This window comes from Rhineura floridana, chromosome 4, assembly GCF_030035675.1.
Source record: "Rhineura floridana isolate rRhiFlo1 chromosome 4, rRhiFlo1.hap2, whole genome shotgun sequence".
Classification (NCBI taxonomy): Eukaryota; Metazoa; Chordata; class Lepidosauria; order Squamata; family Rhineuridae; genus Rhineura; species Rhineura floridana.
Genome location: NC_084483.1, coordinates 30,973,146 through 31,000,311, shown reverse-complemented (window position 1 = coordinate 31,000,311; position 27,166 = coordinate 30,973,146). Strand labels below are relative to the sequence as shown.

Sequence of the window (27,166 nt, the reverse complement as noted above, 5' to 3'; positions counted from 1 at the left end):
GTCCTGCATTAAGCATGGGCCACAATGAGCCACATCCCTTAAATGTCTAAGGTAGAGACGCTCGGTCTGAAAAAGGTTTTCGCTGGAATCGAAAATAAAACCAGACTCCCCAACAATTTGCATATTCAAAATTTCTGTGGAACGGTACAGAATGGTATGAACTTCCGCAGCTTTTTCAGACACTGGGTATTATACTGCATCAGGTGTCAGACACTGACTGACCAGCCTCTCTCCTTTGCTTTACTGTGTGAAACTGACAAGCCTGCTTTCTTGGGGGGTGGGGGGAGGATCAAATACCAGAAGTAAAAACTGCAGCAATACCTTCTGCTCGCCAGAAAGAAAGAAGGGCTGCTGCATTTTTAATTCAGCCTGTAGCCCAGCACAATGAAGCCCCACCCCGTATTGCAGAGATCTGCTTTTTCATTTCTTCCAAGAGCTGGAAGGCCAGGCTAAGCTCAGCAAAAAGTTTTACTTTTTTCTCTCTGTCAAAACAGCATCCTCCTCCTATCTTATCCTCCCCCACCCCAAAGCAAATAGCAGGCTTGTCAGTTTCACACAGTAAAGCAAGAAAAGAGTCAGCAAGACAACTAAATTTTGATCAATTGCGTGTATGTGTGTGCTGGGGGTATGGAGATGAGGGGGGATAAAAGAGGGTTCCCCCCTCTCTTCTTGTCCTCACGCCTGGACCCCCCCTTTCCAATTTCCTCAGCCCGCTTCACTCCTCAAGCATCCGTGCTGAACTGGGCTTCTGCAGCAATCCCCCCCCCCCACTCTCATCTCGGGAGCTCCTTGCCAGAGTGCAGTCTATCTTATCAATATTTTCTTTCAAATTATCAATATTGATACAGAAAACGAAACCTGCTCCATTGCTGCCTCCTCTACTGTGAGTGAGGCTGGTCAGATTTTAAGTTGGAAGGGAAAGGAGGAAAGCAGCTTTCAGTGCCTCCCTAATCTGTTTGCCCTCCTTCAAAAAATATTGATATTATCAATATTTTCTTTCAAAATATCAATAAATGAAAGAAATTTCTTTCAAAATATTGATATTTTCTTTCATTTATCAATACTTTAAAAGAAAATACTGATATAATATCAATATTTTTTTGAAGGGGGAAAACGGATTCGCAAAAGCAGCAGCTAGCAGACAAAGAAGCAACTCAAATTGATACTGCCTGTTAGGTTGATGGAATGCTTTCAAAGTGGCACCAGCCCACGGATCCCATCCCTAGTCTGAACTAGGCCTGTCTAAAGAAATTCTACATTGACTAACTAGAATACTTCACTCTGGAAATGTAGAACCAAGGTCTTCCCCTTGATGTTTTCTACAATTAAATTCTACCTGCCAGGCAAATGAAGAGGCTAGCCCATGAGTCAGGACTAGAACCACTGCAGAACAGTGAGAGGGCACTTGCATTGGTAGGTACCTGCAATCATATTTCTTTCGCTATTTTCACACAACAGAAGCGCTTGTTTGGAGGAGAAAAATACCTGCATGTACAATTTTTATTCCCAAACCAAAAACCAATAATCATCTCCAAAGACTTTGGAGAGAACAGATCTTTGCCAATAACAAGGGTTGTATGTTTACTTATTACTCAGAATGTAATAATTTCTCTTCACATTCCAGGAAGAAAACCTCTTTTAATCATCAGTGCCAGAGATGGCATTAGTTTGCAAAACTAATTTTATTCCCATGAATGTCACTGTCACTTTGAAACAAAAATTAACTAGAAAAGATTTCTGAAATTAATGCCTCAAATAGCAATTCCTACAGCTTGTGGCAGTTGAGATGGGGTCTAGCTATTGCAGCCTTTCCCAACCAGTGTGCCTCCAGATGTTGTTGGACCACAACTCCCATGAGCCTCAGCCAGCATTGCCAATGGTCAGGAAAGATGGGAGATGTGGTCCAACAACATCTGGAGGCACACTGGTTGGGAAAGGTTGAGCTATTGCCTTGTCAATCACAACCCTGACTTCACATTCGCTACAAACCTGAAAGGGTGGGGTTAGAGCAGACAGCCATGAGCTCATTTAACAGAAGTTAGGGGGGAGTGATGTTTTGGTGTATATCTCTTGAACCAGATCACCTAGAAACTTAATTTTAAAAAAATGAAAGCTGTGAGTCCAGAGATTAAGGTGACTCACCTGGAAACCTGGAGAGGACCCCAAATATCCAAAGTCTCTGCGTGAAAACCAGAGACCTGGCAACCCTAATTGTAAGCTGCTTTGTGGACCTTGCTGTTAAAAAGCAAAGGATAATGTTTTAAAAACTAAAATAATAAACTATTGGAGATGGTGATGGTGGAGACCCACCCAGCAAGTGGTGGCCCCTTGCCAAGTCAGCCATCTTGTGTGCTCTCACTTTCTATGTTCTCCTCCCCATCTTTCACTCCCTCTCTGATATACACACAGCCAACCCAGAGGGGAGAGAGGGTACAAGGACTGCTTTTTGTAGCTTCTGGACTTACTGGATGATCAACTGGGGGAGGGGGCTGGGCTGCACATGCCCTCCTCAGAGTAGCTCTCCAGCAGTACTAATTGCTAGCCAGAATAACAGAGGTCTAAAGATGTTTTCATCTTTGATGATTTAAAATGGTTTTCACTGAATTTAATAGGATATATTGCTTTTTTAAAAAGCTATTATTAACTTCAGGGTTAAGGCAGGCTATAATTCAAATAAGTGTTCTAACAAGGCACTGAGAACAGACTGTAAGAAGCACCTAAGTTTTTACAAGTTGTTCTACACTTTAATTTTAAGGGTAGTACTATTTAGCATACTGTAATTTAAAGAGCAGAAGAATCATTATAGCCTAGTTATCTAAAGTTTGCTGTGTGTTTGGAACTAACAATATATTACACCCTCAAGTATCCTGTGTGGGAGGTGGAAAGGTGTACAAAATATCTAGATAAACAGACATTACATCAAGTTATATTTGCCTCTCAAGGAGATGAAGTCTGCTAAATGAATCTGGGTAATAAAGAAATACAGAGATTCTAAGAATTTGAGAATGGAGGCTCACTGTATTGCAAGTTTTCCTCATGTCATTCATTCATGGCTGTAATCAAGTTTAAAGACAAAATATGGGATTATTCCTACTTATATAATGAAACCAGCATGACTGATGAACAATGACTCTGTAAGGCTATAAATTTAAAGGAAAAACACTGTGCCTACAATAACCAATGATGAAGTCACTATTTGAAATTGGTATTTTAGTACAGATTTCAGCCAGGATTAAAAAAAAAAAAATCTCACTCAAGTGTACCTAACAGCTTAAGCTTATTCCATAGAATTTTTTTAAAAAAAACTTTGGGGGAGGTCTCCCCTTCCTCCTGAGCTCCACAAGTCACAGCCCACGCACTTCAGCACAGCCCTCCAACGCTCAGTGGAGCATTTTCATAGGGCTACGAGGCACCAAGGGAAGGAACAGATGGTGAAGTCTTCTTCTGCCAGCCCTGTTACGCACACTTAACGCTGAATCTAACCCTTGGAATTTTTCAATTAATATCTGAAATTATGAGTAAGAAAAGGAAATGGAAGAAATAGTTAAATCACTTACGTATTATATCTGCAAGTGCAAGTTTGACCAAATATTTACCTTTCCAAGCCGCAAAACAAAAATATAATTCTGGATTTGATCCAGCATCAGAAGCTGTAGGCATTATAACCTCAGTTCACTAATACAATATTACAGGATCAAAGAACTGCAAATAAAACCTACATTTTAAAAATGTGATTTAGATAACGTTCTGTTTGCACAATAAGAAACGCTGTTTTTCATATTTGACGGGACAAGAGATTAAGTGGGATTTAATACTAACAACTGACTGTAGGTGGTAGATGTACTTTATTCTATTTGTATATCCTATTTGTGACAGAGGGGTTATGTGTGAAATTAAAATTAAAAGTAATCAATTTATATTTATGTAGAAAGGAAGGTTGCTATGATGAATATATGATTATGTCAAGCTTCTCTGAAGACAACTTAGGATCTTTGAAAAAAATCCCCTATAAACCTGGACACCAGGTTTATGTTAAACATAAAACATTGGGAGTTTTCATTACTGTTTTTATTTTACCTGCAACCTTCAGCAAATTTGCAAGTCCCAAGAGCTTAGCAGATTGCTTGTAGTTTGTTGGCAGCTGCAAGAGACATTCCTTGATAAGGCTGAGTCGATCAGAGCACAGACGCACTAGTAAGAAAATACATTATATTAAGTAGCAATGTCACAAAAGACAATGCATTTTTGATTAAGGCAGGAATTAGTTAAGTGCACACACAAGCTACATATGCAAACATTATAGATTTTGCAGGAGACAGTATATCTGGGTTTACCAGTCCATTGCAAAATGCATTCACTCATGAGGGGAGAAAAAAAAGGATCATTAATTTTTAAATAATATCTCAAGCCCTTTGTTTCTTAGGGTGCAAGATACACTCTAAGAAATCTTTTAGATGGAAATCTTCCATTTAGAGACAGGAAGTTATCATTGATGTGCAGGGATTATCTTTTTTTTTTTAATGGAGAACAATCATGTGGACGCCTGCAGTCTGAGATGAGTTTACCATCTCAGCAAGAATGAGGCAAAAACTAGTTCCTTTATCTCCTGTCAGTTCAGAGCACTAAAATGTAAATGACAAAATTCAAATGCAGGGATAATCACAATGAATTTTGTGTATTCTATGCAGCACAACTCACAACTGCTTAAAAGTGACTTTCCAAGTTGAGCCAAGTTTTGGCTTAGAGCATTATCAGCCCGCAGGCAGGGTTTTCACCCATTTTAACTTTGTTTTGTTTTGATTTATCCATTTTAACTTTTGTATAGTGCTTAGTTTTTAAAGTGTTAATCTGAGAATTAGAATCCCATTTTTGGCATCAGTTTCAGCTGCAGTTATAGCTGTGTGCTTGCATGCATGCTAACACAAAAGCATTTTTTCTGAAAAAAATTATAGCATTAGGTATTTTCAGATGACAGAAGAATCATAAAGTAACCGACAGTGCCCTTTAACCCCTAAAGAAAAAACAGACACTCCAGAAAGCAGTACCAGCATTAAAGTATGCACACTTTACTGATGAGGTATGACAGAAGCAAAATGACAGGTTGCAGGAAATGAACTATGAAGTAGAAAAAACAAAGTATAACTTGTGAAAATGGCATATTGGAACCAACTTATTACATTCATGCATAAACCTTTACAAGTACACCTGTTTGTAAACCATGGAAGAGGCTTGTGCTAGTGTGGGGAGCGTGCTATTGAAGGCGTTGACATTTAAACCCCAATTGGACTCATGGAACTAATTTCATGTTTTTTAGATCTTGGCCCATGCTATTGTTATAGGTCACAGAATTACCAAATGCCCATTAACTGAAGATTTACTGTTACCATCTTCACTGTTCAGAACAGGAAATGCTCAGACCTGCTTATGGTCTTTTGTCCTACTGACTTCAAGACTTAACATTCTCATGACTCTGAATGGCAAACACACAGATATGCTGTAGTTTTTTTACTGAGGTAAAAACCCAACAACGGGAGTCAAGCCTTTCACATAATAGCTATCAAACTGAACACATTAACTCATTTCATGTACGTCTTTCTTAAGCCATTTATAATGTTATCTTCCAATTGGCAGAATCAATTCTCTAAAACAGATTAACTTGATTGAAGCAAACAGGTGTACTTTCAAAACCTAATATGAGAAGCATCTTAAAAAACACTAGACACACAAAATTCAGCACTACTTGCCCTTCATTTGAATCTTCCGAACACAGTTTGAATAACTTAAAAATTAGTTTTAAAAAACCACAAAAGCTTTATATAATACATAACTCTTTAAAAGAATGTGTATATTATTCTTCCAGTTTCCAGCAAATCCATTAAAACAAGAGTGAAGACAGAAAGGTCACTGGAATTTGGTGCAAGATTGCACCTGTAAAATATATCAGTTGTCATAAGACTGTTATGATTTATAAAATAAAAATAGTGGCTTACTTGGCATGAAAACTTGGGAATAAAAAGGATAAATTCTGGAGGCACCTTCAAACAGCAGTAAAAGCCTCTTTTCAAACATAATTGAATTGTTACTGCAAAGACATGATGGGCAATGGTCTTCTTATGGGTTATGTTAACTATTTTGAATTAATCTTCTTGACACATTGGATTTTGGCAAGAAAAGAGAGAGAGAAAGCCCCATTTGTCCACTCCCCAGAATCAAAATTAGGATCAATAAACTGCCTCACTATAGTTGGAATGAAAAAGACAAGCATTTCAAAGCAGCCCTAGAAATTACTAGTAAAGAAGTTACTTTAAAGATAATAGCTTAAGAACAGTATCTTTCACCACTTAGTATGGAAATAGCAATAGGATTTTATGAGAAAACCAGAGTGGGAACTGGAGGATTTTACTGTCTTATATGGTCTCTGACCACATGGTGCCTTATGCGTCCTACCACTGTAACATGTAGCATAGCCCTACACACGACATTCCTGTTTGGCATGGAATGTGTGTTTGCAGTGCACAAGCCCAACTTTTGGCTTTTTAAAATCTTTTAAATAGCAATGTTGTCCCCTTGCAAATTATTTTGAAAGTTCTCTCAGTTTCAAAACATGGCTTGGCATACGGCAAGGATTTGGAACTCCAGAATAAAAAAAAAACACCCTTCTTAAAATCTTGCTGACCATGTGTTGTCTGATCAGTGCTGGGTGGAAATGCCTCCTCCATCCCAACCTATTTCACCAACCTATTGACAGGGTATGAGGCTGAGGGATCATTTCAGTTACCAATCTGAAGTGTTCATAAATCCCCGAAGCTCCTTGGATGCCATTTTTCTTGAATGGCATCCTCTAGGTATGAAGCAAATTGATTACAGGAAGCATTATTTCCTGCTTCTGCCCTCACTCTTTATGTGGCTTTAAGGTGACATCACACAATTACATAGCATCATCATGGAGGCAAGTCAGAATGAGGGCAGGAAGCAATGTCTCCTACACTCACTCTGCTTGCTTCTGGGTATGAAGCATTCAAACAATATCCAGCAGCAAAGGCAAGAATAATTACAGGTGCTGTTAGGACCATATCAAGACTATAGTAAAAAGGTTGGGAGAAGGGTTGGGAAAGGCAGGTGGTAGGGTGCCTGTTTTCATTAAAATGTTAATTTCTCCACCATCATCCAAAGAATTTCCAGATAGCCTGGAGTCTCATACTACTCTGTATTACGAAGAAATCATAAGATATATTTTTCTTTTGCCACGCGCAGACAGTGATCTCAACTGTACATCACTTTAAACCACAGTTAAGCTTAATTATGATTTAAAGGTGAATGAGCAACGTGCTGGTGCACAGGGAGAAAATTGTGACTGCTTCCCTCCTCCCCCGTTCCTGTCGGGCTATTGGGAGCTAAGTCATGGTTTGGCTTAGTGTTAACATATAAACATGGGCTCATGGTTTGCCTCCCCCAAATAAACTACAAGCGGTAAGCCAAGAACAAACCTTAGTTACAGCTCATGGTTTATTTCAAGAGACACAAACCACAAGCCTGGGTTTGGACATAAACTAAACCAAATCATGACTTAGCTCCTAGTAGCACAACAGCAAAAGGAGCGGGGTAAGTGATGCGTCCACTATCTTCTATCTGTGTATAACTATATATTAAATATATTATGACTATATTAAAAAGGAGAAGAATTGTGGGTGCAAGCCAACCATAATAATTTGCACAGGAAAATTAAGTACATGCATAACTCTTTAATCAAAATCAATGAGACTTTAAAGTGTTACTCTTTAAGCTGGATCATACCTAATGCAAACTTTTTTTAAAAATGTTGCAAGGAAAACTGATGGGAATAGGATGGCATATGTGGTACATGTATTTGTGAATATGTGAAACTAAAAGGACAGTATTTAAGATATTTTTAAAATAAAACTTATGACACCATACCTTGTAATGGCAAGATTTTGACACCAAATTCTTCAAGATAGCTAAGAGCACGAATAAGATCCAATTCCTCTTGAACAACAGGTGGACAGTCTGTAATAAGCTGTAAGCATGATCTTAAAAGAAGAAAAATAAAGATTTTTAAGGATGTTAAATAGCTTTTTTAAGTAATCAAAGATGTGTCTTTATTATATAAAACCAGCAAGATACACACACAATGCTGAATGGCTTCATGTTCTGTGCACAAACTTTGAGCTCATGAACTCTCCCCGCCCTTCACTTCTACTGGCACAGCTTTCAGGGAGGAGATTGGAAGCATTTGCTTCTGTTTTTAACTAACCATTATGTCATGTTCAAACCAGGAACTCTGATTAGTTTCAACTATGGCTTAGGGAAACAAGCCAGCATCAGAAACCATTGGATCCCCATCAGACCCTTGGCAGAAGAATGGGACAAAAGATTATTCACATACATACTGAAAGGTTTAGATACAGCCCTCTCCCCTTAATACCTCACTTTGAACTTCAATGCCCTGGGCTCCTTTTGGAGGAAGGACAGGAAATAAATTTAATAAACAAAGCATTTCAGATATATTTAGTAAAGTATCCAGGGAAGTATGTCAGGAGGCACATTTCCATCTCACACATGTCCTCAGGCCAAACTTTATGTCAGAAACAAAAGGGAACAGCACCAAACAAAGGGCAGGATAGAGAGGCAAGCTCTGGTGCTGGAAGAAGTTTATTAAAAGCTTAAAGTGTTTCGGAACTGGTCCTTCTCAGGAGCTGTGAGGATCTGTTTATCTTTCCTTTGTCAGGCAATGCACATTCTCTAAAACAGGCCCACACTGCATACCTGTGTGTGCATTGCCTGACAAAGGAAAGATAAACAGATCCTCACAGCTCCTGACGAAGGACCAGTTCCGAAACTCGTTGAGCTTTTAATAAACTTTTTCCAGCACCAGAGCTTGCCTCTCTATCCTGCCCCCAAACTTCATGTCAGCAAACATGGGGGGGGGCAATGGGCCCAATGAAGTCCGCTGGAATGCTCACAAAATGGATGGCCCCTCACAATGGCTAAAGAAAAAATATCACTTGATAAAATGTTGTCTCCTTTATAACCCCATAATAATTTCAATGTTTCTTTGGGGATGCATTCTTTCTTCTTGGCAATATGCATTTGCCAATGGTCATAGCTAAGCACTTTGCTAAGAGTTTCCCTATCAAAAGAAAGTAAGTTTCTGTTTAGCAAACAGTAATTTTGTATAGCAGAGAAAATCCACTTCATTTAGCACAGCGTTTTTTTCCTTCAAGTTAATCACCAGAAAAGGCAATTACTCAGCTAACTTTTCATTACTGTACTGTGAAGAAAGTTCTTTTAAACCCTAGTGGAATTGTATGACCACCCAACCAACACAGCTCAGGAACTGTAACTGTTCTATTAGAAAGGTAAGAAACTTACTAATATTAAGACGGTGAAGGCAGCTATTAACAGCTCAACTGTAGCACCTGAATTATTCAATTAAATTGTTTAGGTATTTTTAGATCTCTGCAAAAACTGATAAGAAATGCAAATAATTATTGTGTAGACTAACAAACTTTCTAGGGATGGGGATATGCTTTTAAAATATTATTTCTTTAATTTCATCGCCTCCTCCATGGCGCAGAGTGGTAAGCGGCTGTAACACAGCCGAAGCTCTGCTCACGGCCGGAGTTCGATTCCAACGGAAGGAGGAAGTCGAATCTCTGGTAAAAGGGGTCGAGGTCCACTCAGCCTTCCATCCATCCATGGTCGGTAAAATGAGTACCCGGCATATGCTGGGGGGTAAAGAAAGGCCAGGGAAGGAACTGACAATCCCACCCCATATATACGGTCTGCCTAGTAAACGTCGCAAGACGTCACCCTAAGAGTCGGAAACGACTCGCACTACAAGTGCGGGGACACCTTTACCTTTAACCCAAATTTTATGTTTTAAAAAGAAACATTTGTACTGTGCTTTGATCTTATCAAAAAGAAGAAACCATTCTGAAATAATTTCAACTTCAATGAAAACATCACTGGACTAGAAAATTGTTAATGCTTGCTAATGAAGCAGAGAGAGAGATTTCATTTGAAGTTAATACTGGTGGTGGTGGGAAGCAATTCATTTTCAAGATAAAAAATTATCTAGATAGATGGATGGTTATGGAGAAGGCCAAAGCTCAGTGGCAAAGGTCCCGTGTTCAGTCCCTGGCATCTCCAGGTAAGGCTGAGAGACTGTCCTGCCTGAAATCCTCTGCCAGTCAGTTCAGACAATGTTGATTCAGTATAAGTAGCTTCTAGCATTCCTATGTTAAAATTGCAAGTTCTTTCCTGTCTCCCTATTCCTCACAGACTTTAGAGTGCAGATTCTAATGGCAAACACAGGATTTTTTTTATCTAGCTAAGCAGGCACTGCTAAGCATATTGTGGTAGGTGTCCCTTTCATACAACTGACTCTCACCATATACTGTATTGTATATTCTTACATTATGATTGCTTTTTTTCACAATGAAAACATTTCACGAAAATGTTATCCAATGAAAAACAAATAATAGGTTTCTGAAATTAAATCAACTAACCCAACTAATTTTTTAGATTTGTTGGGAGTGATTATGGGCTGATTAATTGAGCATCCTCCAAGCTCAATACATCATAAAACCCTTCAATTCTTTGTGGGCCTTCTTGCCTCAGTCTTTGGCCAGGCATGCTTCCCAGCAAGAAATGAGAATTTGCCCCATTAAGAAATATTTATTTATTTATTAAATTTCTATACCGCCCCATAGCCGAAGCTCTCTGGGCCGTTCACAACAAGCAAGACAGCAAAAATACAATTAAAACCATTTATAAAACAATTTAAACATACTAAAATACAAATATACTAGCAAACTAAGATGCTAAAAATAAATTGAGATGTTAAAATGTTAAAATTAAAATTATTAAATTTATTAAAATGCCTGGGAGAAAAGGAATGTTTTAACCTGGCGTCGATAGGCACTCACATGACCACAGGGGGGCTCTGGGCAATCACCCATTTCCCAAAGGGAGGGGACACCTGGCTGTAGTGGAGCTAGAACTCCTTTTAGCCCCGCCAGCACTAATAGAGCTAAAGACTTTGAGAGGGGAGGGCTCCAGTGCTGCCAGGATTTCTTCTCATCAGAGAAAGGTGGCAAGGACACCCAGCAAAGGTTTAGAAGAGGACACTCAGCACCTTCATAGAGACTCTGGGGTCTTGTGTGGTCTTGGAAGCACCTTGCTAGTCATTGAAATGTTCTTGGGACAATACAGCAGGTGAGTTTCAGTTACTAGCAGGCATGCAACACCAGATGGAAGAGGCAATTGTATGCCCCAAAAGTAAGCAATTCTTCCTCCTGCCAGACAGGTGCCGAAAGTGACTGATAAGATATATCACTACAATGTAATTGTGTATTACTTCATCTACAACCTTGTTTTCAAAGTAGGAAATTTTAAAATGTCTACATTTTTATTCATCTCTCCCCCTTTCCTTCATGCTGTAATTGTATATTATACAATGAATGGAACAATTCTTCACACACTCGCACATATACGCACACCAAAAAGGAAAATTTGAATTTGGGTATGTATACACATGCTTCCTAAACAAAAGAAACCTAACATGGTTAGGTTTGTGCTGTTAGTTCCTAACTTAATATAATAATAAACATTTCTTTAAAATAAATGATTCCTTTCTCACATCATGTTCTCTAAAACAGGTAAGAAGCTATTTCTCTGTTTCTTTTGTAATGCACTATATAACCCTATGGCAATGGGCAAATAAAAAACAAGTACATCCTTGGCAGTGTATGCTTAAACAAGTGGTAGGTAATCTTTTTTGGCTCTGTAGGCCAGATCCTTATCAGGACTGGCTTCATGGGCCCAATTTGACAGGTGGGCGGGGCCAGCCACTTGTCAATCACTTGATGTCACAATGATATCAGATTATTTGGCACTCTGAAGTCCCAAAGTCAGGATTTCAAAGCACCTCACCAGCAGCAAGGTGCACCGCTCCATCAGAAAGCAGGCTGGGTTCTCCAGGCCAATAGCTGATGGTCAGGTGACCTTAAGACTGCTTTCCAATGGGGCTTGCCTTGGTTCAGGACACATTTTCTAACTGAAACCACTACTAAAATTGAGGTTTTTTTCCTTCATTTTCACAGCAGTTTCATTGAGCTTCCCTCTTTTGAAGAAAAGCATGTCCCCACCACCTAACAGCTTGCTCCAGGAGGGGCAACTGAAACCTCTGCTAAAATGAAGGGAAAAAACCTTTGCTTTAGCAGGGGTTTCAATGCAAACCCCTTCCTGATCAGAAAAAAACTGCCCTGAAACCCCAAGCAGGATTAAACTCCCTGCCCATCAGCTGATGTGTGAGTTCAATCCTGCATTCTGCAGGGATTGGAAGCACGAGCAGCTGATCCAGCTGCATCTCCACCTGCCCCACACCTGTTTCCTGGGTCAAAAGAGGAGGCCTACCAGACTAAAATTGCCCTGCAGGCTAGAGGTGCCCCACCTCCAGTTACACAAAAGATTCATTTTCATCTTTTGTGCTCATGTACAGTAGGGCCCCGCTTCACAGCGCTTTGCTTCACAGCGTTCCACTAATGCAGCGGTTGTCAATTGCAGAAAGGCCCCACTCTTACAGCACTTGTTCCGCTTTTATGGCATTTTTTTGCCGTCGGGCACCATTTTGGTCAATGTTAGCCAATGGGTTCTGCTTCACAGCGGTTTTGCTTTACAGTGGGGGTCTGGAACGTAACCCGCTGTATGAGTGGGGCCCTACTGTATGCCTCACATTTTTAACCATGTACAGGTGGACACAACAACATGTCCCATAAACAGCAAACCTCTTGATATTTCATAGTTGTACAAGTTATACGGGTAGAGTAATAATTTCCACTTCCAAAACCATTAGCTAATATTTCCTACTTTCTGTTGGTGCCCATGGTTCATAATGAATCAAGCAAAAGACATCTAATCAAATCAGGAACTGATTTAGTAGAACAAGTTGTTTTAGAAACTCTTGGCCATCCAAGAAAAATGTTCAAGCATGCAAAACAGTACAAAATCATAAAAGGTTTGTCTTTCCAAGTAAATATCATAGCCTAAAAGACAAGGAAAAATAATGTTCAATGCACTGTGAATACCTGGCCAAATCCATGCAAGTATCAGTCAGACTGGTTGAAGAATTGAAGTATTCTCTGCTAGCAGCCAAAACCAATTCAACGCTTTTCTCATAGCAAACTCTGTATTGTGTTTTTCCTTTAGAAGCAACACTAAGTGGGGGATCTATTGACCAAACGCTGCAGTGCATCATTTGCCCAGCTAAATGGATGTTCTCCAGCCAGCTTGAACACAGGAGACTTTCTGTAAAAATCTTAAAAATAAAAAGAGTAAATGTTATACAATCAAATTTCACATTTGATAAATAGTCAAGCATAGCTATCTGCTTGGGAAAAAATATTTAGGACAGCATTCAGCTAAGTCTAGACTTATAAAAATTCAATTTTAACAAATCATCTGCTGAAATGGAAACACAACCTAATTTGCTGCCCTCAGGAAACCCTTGACTGCTAAGGAAGCACTAGAGTTCACTGTGGAATTCCCGTATGTTGCAGAGAATTCTGAGACATAATTGGGGATCCACTCTTTGAGCTGGGGATTATTCAGGGTGGTTGAGCCAAGGAGGTGTGTTGTGTGCACACTCACAGTTTAAAAGACACTCAACAAACAGCTGAAGAGAAGTATATTTCATGAATTTTTTTTTGACGGTTTTGGACAGGCCAAGAAGCAACCCCACCCAAGAAAGTATACTAGTCAAATTCATCATACCCCTTTAGAAGAAAGGCTAATGTGAGGATGGGGAACCTCTGACCCTCTAAATGTTGTTGGACTCCAATTTTCATCAGCCCCAGCCAATGTCAGGGATTATGTGAGTTGTAGTCCAACATCTGGAGGGCACTCGATTCACTGCTCCTACACTAATGCATTGGCAAGGCACTCAGATAGGATACTAATATTAAAGTCTGTTCAGTACTCCACTCAATTCTAATATCTTGAAATAAGAGCTATAATTATATCACATTTCCCCTGACATGATGTATGTATGCACTGCTATTCATTTTTTTAAGTAACAAATTTCAAAGTTGGAGTTAAATCCCAGATGCCACTTCTTCCTGTAATTTCTTCAGAAGCATTCTAATTTGCTCTCAGAATCTCTCAGGAGTCTTAGAAATTAGCAACCATGAGCAATAAAGTCTAGAATAAAAAAGACTGACAATAATTTGAAATGTTCAAAAGATGTCAAATTTTGTAAGGTAAATTACACAACATAAAGGCTCACTGAACTACTACACTATGAAACAGAAAAGTGGCAGCACATATTCAAACACGAACCTTAATTTTGTCTTGAATGCAGATTATTTTCTGCAGAAACAGAACTTTGCATTTCACTTTAAATGCAAACAGGAAAACATCTATCAAAGTTCTATATGCACCCTGAGTGACATTATTAAAAATGAACTTTCTGCGCAGTGAACCATTTAATAAACTTGCAAGTTATTTGTCATTCCATTGTTTAGTTAGCAATTTGATGTCAGATTTTTTGTATATTAAGAAAGTCAAGTTTCCCAACCATACATCTCATGTCTTCTATAATTCTGCAATGGTTCAGAATAATTCTGTTAGAATGCAAGAAACTCTGAGCATTAAAAAAATATTATCACAGAACAAACTGTAGGAATTTGCTAGCAGTGTGTCACTAGCAACATGCCCTCTCCTTCCTCCTTACCTTCAGTGAGCTATAGGGTAGGCAGGAGCTCAGAGCTAGGGTTTTTGCCACTGTCACCCCCCCCAACCCTGTATCTCATACTTGGCTAGGGAGAAAAGCCAGAATGGGTCATCTGGGTCTTCCCCACCCAGTTCTATTGCAAATGTTTGAATAATGTGATATAGCCCTCCCTCCTGACAGTACCATCACTAACGGAGGTCTATGCAGTGGTGGCTGATCTATTAGGGCTACCAGGGCTCAGACCTACCAAGTGAAGTGCCCAACAATTAAAAAAAAAGTTTTTCCAAGAATCTCAAAGACACACTCTTTCCTGTCCAACACATTCTTCCACCATCTATTTCAACATAGAGAAACTCCTGGATACTTTTCTGTCAATCTCCTCTTGTCTGGTGAATCAGCTCTCTTCACCACTCAGCCAATCTCAATACAAAAGGATTGGTATGGCCAGGAGGTCCCACCCATCTATCTCCAGACAGAAGAACCATGTGATCACAATTTTTCAAACCTTATCATTGCTACTTGTTTATTTGCCCCAACTGTGCAGTTTCCTCCTCCATCCTGTTGTTAGTATCTAAGCTTAAATGGGCTACTTTTTTAATAGACCCATTTACTGGATTTCTTAGTCGCCCATCTGGCTGGCCATCCAGCCACTCTGGGCGACATACAAAATAACACAAAATGACACATCAATACAATAACATTAAAATCTAAAAGCGATAATGGTAAAATCTAGCCCACCCCAAAGGCCTGCCTGAAGAGCCAGGTCTTCATGGCCTGGTGGAAACTCATTGTAGGATAACAAATGGTGGCAGCGGGGAAGGGAAGAATAACACCACAAGCAGTCTGAGTAAATCAAAGGGATTGGGACAGCTTAAGCACGCAGTCACAGAGGTAACCTAATTGAGGGAGACTCAGGCCGAGTCTCTGGGACTACTGGTTATAGGACGTGACTGGTGGTGCTGCCTAGCAGGGGGATCTGTTGAGATCTGTGCTAGAGCGGGGAGAGAAACCATAAAAAAGGACAGTCCGGACTGGTGGAGTCCCTGGTGGTGCCTAGAGACAGGCAGTAACCACGAGCAGGTAGGAACCAGACAGGGAGAGCCAGGGAAGGGCGTCACATGTGGAACAGTCCACTTACTCCTGTGTAACGCGCATTGGATCTGGGCCCATAACCCTGTTGATGTGTGAGCGTTGTTGCGTGACAGCGAACGTTACTTTGGAGTTAAGTTGAGCAAGAAACTTCACAGAGGTTTGAGAAAGTTTTAAGAGTCTTTACTGAGACATTAAGGCTTAAGGCATAGTTCCCCCCCTTCTTCCCTCTTCAAAAGCAAAAGTAAGACAGACACTATAACATCAACAGTTAGAACTTTTCCCAAGCTGTTATCTCCCATTACCATGACAACTACTGGCCTTGGATGTCTGCTCTCTCAGGCCAGGCTGAGCTGATAACACTGCTTCTCCAGACTTTCAGACTTGATGGAAAAACACTCAGTGACAGTACAGTACAATGGTCAACCTGTCATTCTTCCTTTTATACTGTCAGCCATTTTAAACATTCAGCCAATCATCCAACATTCTACTGCCCATTCACTCCCCCTTCCTCTTTCATTCTACTTACCATGTATCTCCTATACAAACAGCACTTACCCTAGTTACACTAATACAGGAATACGTGTGACGCCCTTCCCTGGCTCTCCCTGTCAGGTTCCTACCTGCTCGTGGTTACTGCCTGTCTCTAGGCACCACCAGGGACTCCACCAGTCCGGACTGTCCTTTTTTATGGTTTCTCTCCCCGCTCTAGCACAGATCTCAACAGATCCCCCTGCTAGGCAACCACCAGTCACGTCCTATAACCAGTAGTCCCAGAGACTCTGAATACTTGTGGTGTTATTCTCTTCACCGCTGCCACCATTTGTTACAGTTTCCCTTCAGCCTTGGTCATTACCTTACCCTCCCTTCTGGTCTGTGAAACCCCAGCCAAGGATCAGGCCTTCGGTAAACCAAATATAGTTTTTATTAAATATAACAAAGATAACGAGATTTCTTCATAAGGCACATAAGCATATGGTTTTATCTAATACTAATCCGAACTCCACCCCCCTCCTTCTCCACGCTCTCCTGACAAACAACTCTCTCAAACCCACCAAAACAACCCACTCACTTTCATCACCACACAGATTCCACTGTCATTCTTCCTTTTATACTGTCAGCCATTTTAAACATTCAGCCAATCATCCAACATTCTACTGCCCATTCACTCCCCCTTCCTCTTTCATTCTACTTACCATGTATCTCCTATACAAACAGCACTTACCCTATTTACTCTAATACAGGAACATCACATTTCCCCCCCCCCTTAAAACAACGGAGATCATTTGGAAGGGAGTTCCATAGCGTGTGGGCCACAATTGAAAAAGCCCTCTCTCTGGTCCTCACCAGTCTAGCTGTTTTGACTGGTGGGATAGAGAGAAGATCTTTTGAGGCCGGTCTTGTTAGGCGGCATAGCTGATGATGCTGGAAGTGCTCCTTCAGATAGACTGGGCCAAAACCGTGTAGGGATTTAAAGGTCAAAACCAACACCTTGAATTGGGCCTGGCAAGGAACTGTTACCTTCAAGGCCACACCTCAAAGTAGGCTCTTTGTAGGCAAGCAGGGAGGCAGGAATAGTTTTTTATTAGCATTTGTTAGCAGATGGGGATAGCGTGAGTATCTTTATATAAAAAACATTTATCTTTTTTTTACTTTTTAAACTATTTGAATTAATTGTTGTGAATAGGCTGGGGGATATTACTGGGGGATTGGGAGGAGAAATGGTGGACTGTATGCCCATATACTTGGTAAGAACATAAGAATAGCCTGCAGGATCAGACCAATGGCTCATCTATTCCAGCATTCTGTTCTCACAGTGGCCAACCAGTTGCCCATGGGAAACCAACAAGCAGGACCTGAGTGCAAATTATTTATTTATTATTTATTTAATTAATTTAATTTATATACCGCCCTAAGCCCAAGGGCTCTCTGGGCGGTGTACATACAATAAAGCAATCAAAATATATAAATACAATAATACAATATAGCAATACATACATCAATAAAATAATGCAATTCTCAAAATTAAATAAATAACATTATTAAAAGAAAAGAAAAAAAAAACCAAGAGCAGTCTCCCCTCCTGCAGTTTCCAGCAACTGGTATTTGGACGATTTGGACCTCCGACTATGGGGGCAGAGCACAGCCATCATGCTTTGTAGCCATTTTTATCCTCTTCATCCCATTGATGGACTGTTTGGGGTGGGGTATAGCTGGTGAAGATGAGTTATTTTGCCATTTCTCTACATGCCCACCCTTGCTTCTCTACATGCTTGGTAGTTGTCCTCTTCTGCAAGTATGCTTGCTCCCAAAGGCTTTTGGAAAGTTGGGAGCAGAAGGTTGCTGAAATCTCTACTCTCCTCATGTCCCACCCACCCTTCTATTCTGAAAGCTCACACAACACTTTTCCTTGCTAATTTACCTGTAAAAATAAATAGTAAAAGGGTTTATTTAAAAAATGGAAGCAAATCATTCTGCTTTCCACAGTCCCCTACTCCCAGTGGTTTCAGACCTAAGATAATTCTTCTTAGGAATCAATCTCCTGTGCACACTAATTTGAGAGTAAAATCAATTGAACACAAGTGGAATTTATGCATCTAAACCATGCAGTCATCAGGCCAGATTAAGATTGGTTGAAGCCTTGAAGCTGCACTAATTTGCAAAGGGGTTGGCAGAAAAATAACTCTTTATTATACAAAGATGCTTCATTCTGGCAAAAGGAATAAAAAACTTGATTCTTACAATATAAGTCCCCTTTTGCATTTTATTCCTTTTATACCTGTATGTCCGAAACAGCCATATGAGGTAGGTTAGGCTGGGAGTTGGTAACTGGCCCAAAGGCCAATGTGAGAGCCAGTGAGGAATAATGGTTAGTGTCCGAATGGGGCCTGGGAGACCAGGGTTCAAATCCCCACTCAGCCATGAAGCTCACTGGGCCAGTTGCAGGGTCTCAGCCTAATTTACCTCACAGGGTTGTTGTAAGGATAAAATGGGAAGGGAGAGAACCATGTACACTACCTTGAGCTGTTGAGGGAAAAGGTGGAATATAACTGTGATACATCACTAAGTAAGGCAAGGAGCAAAAACAATGAGTTAAGTGAAATTAAAATGTGAAATTGCACATGCACAGAGTATTTTCTTTGTGTTGATCAAGTCTGACAAAATGTTTTTGTGTTTGGCTGAGAATTGTGAAACTACCAAGTATTTTTTGTAGTCAACAAAAGCTTATGACATAATAAACTTATTAGTCTTGAATATTGTTTTGTAGTACCTTATTTGATGCTCCTTTCCAGGTGAAAGGGGCCCTCTTTTGGAAACTGCACCAGGGTTCTCAGCCACACTAATCTTGCCTTGATTGTTACCTAAACTTCATGGATTAGCAAGAATGCTGCATCCCATGAAGTGGTCTCTCACCAAAGAAAGCTTATGCCATGATACATTTTTCAGTCTTTAAGGTGGTAATACTGTTCAGTTGTTTTGCTCAAATGGCACTGTGATCTACTTTCCAGAGTTGTTGTGAGGATAAAAGGCTATAAAACCCTGACAAATTTTAAATCCCATTACAAAAAGGAGGAAGCTACAGGGGATGGTTCAGATCAGAAAGCAGTGTGCAGAGTTTATATATATAGTATGGGAGCCTGGATTACACTCTGCCTGCACAACCCTGTCCCCCGCAAGCCCGTCCCAGCAGTCAGCCACATATTGGATTTGCCGCATACCTACATGTAACGTTCAATGTTTATAGGTCTGAAAATCCTAGTTCTGGTCCACATTTTTTTCTAGGTTGATTTTTTTAAGATTCCAAACCTACACATCCACCCCTCCCCCAATTCAAAACCAGGGACAGGTAGACTGGAGATGATTTTTTTATTTTATTTTGAGTATTCGTTACTGATTAGTATTACATTTACATCCATTCCACCTTTACTCCAAGTAACTCAAGGTGGCATTTATGGCTTCTCCATGTTATCCTCACAACAACTCTGTGAGTGAGTTAGGGTGAAATACAGTGACTGGCCCTAGGTCACACAGTGAGTTTCCTGGCTGAGTGGCAATTTTAACTGTCTTCTCCCAGGTCCTAGTCCACTTAATTTCCCTGCATTTTATTCCACATTATAGAAAAAAAGATGCAAAAGTGAATAAGCTGGAGGAGGGGGAAAATATTTCCCCATAGATCTGGAAATGCATGGGGCCCATTGTTAACAGTCTTGTGTGGCACCTTTAAAACTAATTAGTCCATTTGGGCTGCAATCCTGTACATATTTACCAGTGAGCAATCCCCATGGAATTCAGTGGGGACTTACCTCTGAGTAATGTACAATTATTCTGGTATAAAAACACACTAAAAATTGTGACAGCAGGGAGCCCTTCTGAGCCAATACTTAGCTGCTAAACACTGCAGTTTTATTAATATCTAAGTGTCCACTGTTTCTTTGCAAAGGAGAAGAACAGGGAGAAAACCAGAACAGGTGGAGGCTACACAACTTTTCTCTCAGCCAAGAAGCAACTGCGACAGCAGGGTCCCATTCTGAACCAAAGTATGACATTTTCCAGTTTAGTTGTGTGCTAACTATTTGTAAAACAGCAATATTTAAGTGTCTACAGTATCTTTAAAAGGGAGGATGGGGGAAAAAAAAGAACAACTTGGCAGTGCCCTCATGGCCTCTCTTTGGCATGACCTCTCATTCGCTTGCCTTCTTGGTTGTGGCACCCTGATTGTAGAACATCCCCCCACCCGGAGGTTCAGCTGATGGCCACTCCTACTTATTTTCTCCCCCTCTTTATGATTTTTAAGGATTTTATGTATGTAGCCGCTTAGCCATAAGGATCTGAGGACAGCTGAATGGACTGTATTGGTTTACATTGGATAATTTTAGAGGTATCTTATTGTCCTGGGGTTTTTTTCTGAAAAAGGACAGCATATAAATCTTAAAAATCAATAATGGCTTTCTTCAGATATGGCCTTTGCTTCATACACTAGGAGTAACAGGATCTGGCCACTTATTTGGCTGCAATTTATCAGAAGGTAACAGTCAATTAGCAGGGTGGGCCTGACGCCTATTAGATGTGAGTACTTATCCCAAAGGATATTTTCCTGAGAACTATTTCTCTGAAACCCTAGTTACAAAAATCATTTGAAATAGTTATTTATCACTAAAATGGTCAAGAAAGCTGGGCAACAGTACAATCTGAATGTTCAGAAAGAAAATTCAGCATATATTTAAAGACTTAAACTAGGATTGTGCAACTGTAGGTGCAGATTCAGAATTAACCATAAGTGCATGAGTTACAGCTGACACAAAACATGTTCTTTCACATACTTAAAAACAGAAAGATTCACCTCATAGCAAGTGTCTGGTTGTAAGCATGTGTAGACATTCTGTTGCATATCCAACATATCTTGCAACAATCTCATCCAGTGCATCTCATTAACAGGAGGCTGCCTTTAAGAGACAAACAAGTGAATATTTACAGCAGCTTAAGAGATTTGGGAATACAAAATTAAATACTTCCATCAAGCATTTGCAGAGAAACAACACTTATGCTAGATGCTTGTAACATTTGTATAGTATTTCATACACAGTATGTCAGCAATCCTTACAACATTCCTGTAAGGTGGACAATTTTAATTATATCCATATGACAGACGGGGAACTGAGTAGCTTGCCCAGTGAGTCCATGACCAAAAGGAGATTTCATCCAGGTACATAATGGCACACAGCTCCATCTCTTATCTGATATTCTGGCTCTCTAACTTTTTCAAAAGTTTTCAGACCAAACTTCCCAATCACACAGATCAAAGCATAATTTGAACCCAAGACCTACACTGAGAAAGAGGACAGGTTTAAATTACTATGCCGTGCTGTCCACCAAGAGCCAACCTGCAATTTTGCTCTGTACCTCATGGACAATGGATCCTTGAAACTGGGGCAGTATTTGTGCTCTCATGTGCAACAAACCCAAAGCAGGTAAGAGGAGAAGACATGTGCTTGAATCTGCCATTTTTGTCCAGACCATAAGAAATAAATTCATGCGCAACAAGGGGCATAACAATCATTCTGGAGCTTTGCTAGCTCTTGCTGTGCACTAAATGCCCTGGGCCATAAAATCATTGATGTATTAATGTCACTCACATATGCCAGTTCGCTCCGCATTACTTGCATCCTACTTCCTCTCTCCCATGCATTTTTTTCTGGCTTGTTTCCTCTTTCTGTCTTCACCTCATATTGGAAAAGCCATTTCCCATTCTTACAGCTCACTATTCCCAAGGCTTAGAACCTTAAGGGGGAATTCTACCACCACCCCTAGGTTCTATAACTATCTTCCTCGTGAAGCAAACAAATAAACTACCTTCTGAGCAGCTAAAGGCATCTCACATTGCAATCATAGGCCTGTTCACTTGGAGGTCAGTCCTTAGTATTCACAGTTTGTCTTCCATGTAACTATTCTTAAGACTGCAGCTTCAACTGTTCATGCTTTGACCCCTTTAAAAACTATGCACAATATTTCATCTGCTGATACGTTAAATATCTAAGCATCACCCTTGAATTTTATAGCAAGCCTTACCAATATAATAGAGACTAACCTTTTCAGATGTTTCATGCTATACATGTAACAGAAATATTTATTTCCAAGCTAACTCATGAGCAGAAACAAGAAGTCCAATCACATTTGCTAAGAACCGCCACCACCTGTTACTCACTTGCGACCTGTGTGCCTAGTCAACCTAATCATCAGCTTCTGGGCTTCTTCTGGGCTGTTTTGTGTGTCTTTCACAAAGGATACAGGTTTCTGAAGTCCATGCTTCTCCAAGAGTTCTGATACACTGCAATAGTAATCATAAGAGCATCATCAGATATTCAGCCAAATTCTAAACCTTGCCTGGCATATCCCCAAGACAGTTTTATGACCAAGAGGCCCAGGAGGGATCTCACATTCTTAAGATACAAAATTAAAAGAAAAATACATAGCAAAAGGTCTCAAAAGGCAAATTCAAGTCAGTTCAAATCACAATCAAGATTTAATTTATTAGGAATTTTATGACATTCAGTCCTCGATGTTCTGAGCAGTAAAATGTAAAGCTACATAACAGGTTAGACCCTTCAACTCATCCCAAAAGAGTTGTTCTTCATCTTGTGCACAGAGCTTGGAAGATTACTTTTTAAAAGTAATAAATTACAGTTACAATTACATGGCCCAAAAAGTAGTAATTACCGTTGTGTTTACAATTTCTCTGAAAGTAACTGATTACTTTTCTCAAAAGTAATCACTACAATCACATTTCAGTTACTTTTTAAAAAAACACCTACAAAATAAACACTCACATACAGAGGTAGCAGAATAATTCTTTTTATCCATAAGATAACAATAGTGGTCTCTCTGCTGGTAAGGGAGGTGGAGAGGGAGGCAGAGGCCACTACTCAGATCTTTGCATGTCAAACCAAGTGCAACCCCCCCAACTCAGCCAGCAAGCACAATCTCTCTCACTTAACCACCTCCTGGACCAGCCTTTCCCAACCAGTGTTCCTCCAGATGTTGTTGGACCACAATTCCCATCTTTCCTGACCATTGGCAATGCTGGCTGAGGCTGATGGGAGTTGTGGTCCAACAACATCTGGAGGCACACTGGTTGGGAAAGGCTGTCCTGGACCCTGCCCTGCCACCAACTAAGGGACACTCACCCAAGCAAACATTTTCCCCTGAGATGCAAAAAAGTTAAAATACTGCAAATGCAGCACAGTAGCCAGAGAGGGTGGTGGAGGTCACTTTGTGTGCCAAGTGCAAACACAGTATTCACACACACATTGTCATCTTTCACCTCCACAGTTCTTTATCTCCATTCTGCTGCTGCCTCCTTCTCCTTCTTTATCCGTGTTCTTGCCCTCCAGCTCCTTTCCCCCTCCACTCTATTCTTCACCACCACCATCCATTTTTTAAACAATTGTTTTCTCCACTCCACCCTGTCTCACTCTCCACCTCCTCCCTCGTAACCTCCTACCCACTCACAGAGCATAAGGGAAGAGCGACGCTGCACAGAAGCCCAGTTTGAGGCACAGGATTTTCATCCACAAATCAGAGGAGCAGAAGACTTCCCCGGCTTCCCCCCCCAAGTAATGCCCCAAAGTAATGCTGGAAACATTACAATTACTCCAGAAAAGTAATAAAATTACTCCTAGTTCTATTACAATCAAAATGTAAAGGAATTACCCACTTGTTACTCGAAAAAGTAGTGACTTAGAAGTAATTCGTTACTTGTAACAAATTACTTCCAAGCTCTGCTGTCGCAGAAATTAGATAGTAAAAAAAACAATGAGGCATACGATTGCAATAAAAGGAAGCCTGCCCATGACATCAAAGCAGGGATCCTAAGAACTAGAAGGGCCTGCCACTGCTGACTCCAAGAAAAGAGGAAGGTGTCATCTCTACAGCTAATATAATGTTGGACAATTGCAGGAACAAAGTGCATCATGTAACTGTGTGTGTATATAAGGAATTTTAATTTTAGGAGAATTTTTAATTATTATTTTATTTATTTGCAAAGTATTGTCAACATTTTAAAAATATCATGGCAGCGAACAGCATTAAAAAAAAACAATAAAACTACTTTAATAAAACAAATACAAAATACATCACAAATGAGGTACCAGTACTTTAATATAGAAGCTCTTACAAACTTCTTTATCAGTTTACCATTTTTGGTCCCTGTGGCTTTGTACACCAATAGAACCGGTGCAGTTTAAATATTGTTAAAAGGGTTTAAAAAGGCTTTATTGGAAACTCACAGAGATTCATACAAGCACTAAGAGCAAGCTAACTACAGTCACACAAGCATATAAAAAAAGAGACATTTCTTACATTCCAAGGTGGTAAAGACTAGAGTTAGCAGCGGTGCTCTGTCAGACTGGATCCTAGCAGATCATCCAACCTAACAACCCAACCAATTATTCGAATGGAGTAATCCCCCCAAAGTAGTCCACCAGGGTCCAGGCCCATAGATTCACCCTAAGCTCATATTACTATCTTTTCTTATACAGTTCTTATATAGCTGAATGTACTTCTTATATAGCTGAATGTACTGAATGGCTTGTTATTCCCCAACTGACCCTCCAGATTTTCCCTTTTCCCTAAGTGACAACCTTCACTGGCTAGGTATCTTGCACACATGCACACCCCAGATCTCCTCTACTGTTCTGTCCGTGACTCAGATATCCCCACAAGTCCCTATCTGTTTATTTGTGTGTACTTGTATTATGCAGAACACATACATGTGCAGAGTGCCCCCTTACCCACATGGACTGGTTTTTCTTTCTTGTCTCTAGCTTCAACCTAGCCTCAAGCTATTTTCTGTTCTGACACAGCTGGCTTCTTACTGTATGCATGTTAAAACAGCATATTTAAATGCAATTGAAATAAATTTGTTTATAACTGGTATACATTTCTCCTACACTAGAAAAGAGAAAATATTAATAAAGGCATGATATACACATTTTGTTTACTTGCAAATGGTATCATACTTAATAACTTCCACCAGATATTTTATTTGCATGGCTTTTGGGGGGATACATCTGACTAGAATATCAAATTCATACAAATACGTTTTTCTATTGATGGAGGGTTAAATGTGGATCTTTATAATATAAACAAAAGAAATGGTGAATGATTATTTAAAGTTAGATAAAAACACAGTTGCATATGAAATTATATGTATATTATTTACCATGTGAAGAGCCATTTTGTTTAAAACATTTAGCATCTCAATGCTTCTAATTTTTAATATCATTACACTCCAAAAAACTATAAAACTTGAAAAGTTTACAGAACCTTAAAAGGGAATGATCTTGGCAGCAGGGGCTGTGGGGAGGGGTACTAGAAACAGGCTATACTGTATATCTGAGCCTTTTACTTTTAATTAAGCAGCCCCATGGACCAAAAATGTTAAAAACTGATAAGTAAGTTTGTAGGAGCTTCTATATTAAAGTACTGGTTCCTGGTTTGTGATGTTTTTGTCTTTTCTTTTTCTGTTTCCTTTTACTATATTGTCACAATGCTGCATTGCCCTTCACAGTCCCAGGATGGAGAAGGGGGAAAAAAGTGAAGACATAAACGTGTGTTTACTGAAAGGCTAAGGTCCGAAAAGTAATTTCTAATAAGACTGCAGTAGTGTTTGACCTACAAGCCCTCTTTCATAATAATACTGGCATTTTGAACTGTAAAACATAATGCTAGATTAATAAAGTTTAAGTATTGGGGGAGATGAATGAAGAAATGAGCTTCTTACCTAAGAATTTGTTCCAATTCATCTACTTTGTCATGAAGGTTATTAGTAATGTCTGTTTCAGGACTGAAGGAATGAGAAACATTACAGCATGCTAAAAACAAACAATGTAATACAAACAAACACTTAGCCAACTAAGTCATACTCAGAATACCCATTGAAATAAATGGAATTCCATTGATTTCAATGTGTCAGCTCTGAGTATGACTTACAATTACAGAATGATAGAATAGTAGAGTTGGAAGAGGCCTATAAGGCCATCGAGTCCAACCCCAGCTCAATGCAGGAATCCAACTTAAAGCATACCCAACGGTTGGCTGTCCAGCTGCCTCTTGAATGCCTCCAGTGTTGGAGAGCCCACCATCTCCCTAGGTAATTGGTTCCATATTGCTCTAAACATCAGACTGAGGTCAAGGGTTCCCAAACTGTGGTTCATGGACCACAAGTGGTTCATAAGCTTCATTTGGGTGGCCTATGGTGTGTCTGTGAACTTGAAGATGGGAGATTACATAGTCATATTTATTTGTAATTGTAATTACAAATATTCATATTTATTTGTAATCGTATTCCTATTTCTCCTTTTATTTCTTATTCCGTATTTTATTGTATTACAATTTGAATTCTATGGAATTCATATTGTAATACAAAAAATGCTATAAGAAATGAAAGAAACAATAAAAATATAATTAAAAATCATACAACATCTAGCACAGCATATTGCAATTGCTTCAAAGGGGAGAAAAATCATTAAGTGGTCCACCTAGACCATCTGTAATTTTCCTGTGGTACATAGGGGGGAAAGTCTGGAAACCACTGACTTAGGTGGCTATCATTCATTATACTGCTCCCCTCTACCCTAGGTGAAGTTAAGAATGATCCCCAGGTTGTATGCTTCCTTCCCACTCAACTCTATTAGGTCCATTCTGGGTCCAAATTGTACCACCTGAGAAAATGGCTGCAGGGCTGGACTTTCTGGGGTTGCCTGTGGAAGGGGCTGCAGGGATTGGCTCATTGAGGTTGCCTCTCCCCACAAGTGAAGTATAGCCCAG

General features: G+C 39.8%; 1 protein-coding gene across 2 annotated transcripts in view; it reads right to left on the bottom strand.

Annotated features, from left to right (window-relative positions):
- Positions 1-27,166, bottom strand: part of NBAS (NBAS subunit of NRZ tethering complex) — a 297,038-nt gene that overhangs the window by 157,779 nt on the left and 112,093 nt on the right. For both annotated transcript variants that reach the window (XM_061622739.1, XM_061622740.1), the window contains exons 27-32: positions 26,121-26,183; positions 22,545-22,667; positions 21,183-21,285; positions 13,110-13,339; positions 7,936-8,048; positions 4,078-4,191 (exon numbers count right to left, since the gene is read on the bottom strand). In XM_061622739.1, coding sequence (XP_061478723.1) covers positions 4,078-4,191; positions 7,936-8,048; positions 13,110-13,339; positions 21,183-21,285; positions 22,545-22,667; positions 26,121-26,183 — 746 coding nt within the window. The remainder of the gene's footprint in view (positions 1-4,077; positions 4,192-7,935; positions 8,049-13,109; positions 13,340-21,182; positions 21,286-22,544; positions 22,668-26,120; positions 26,184-27,166) is intronic.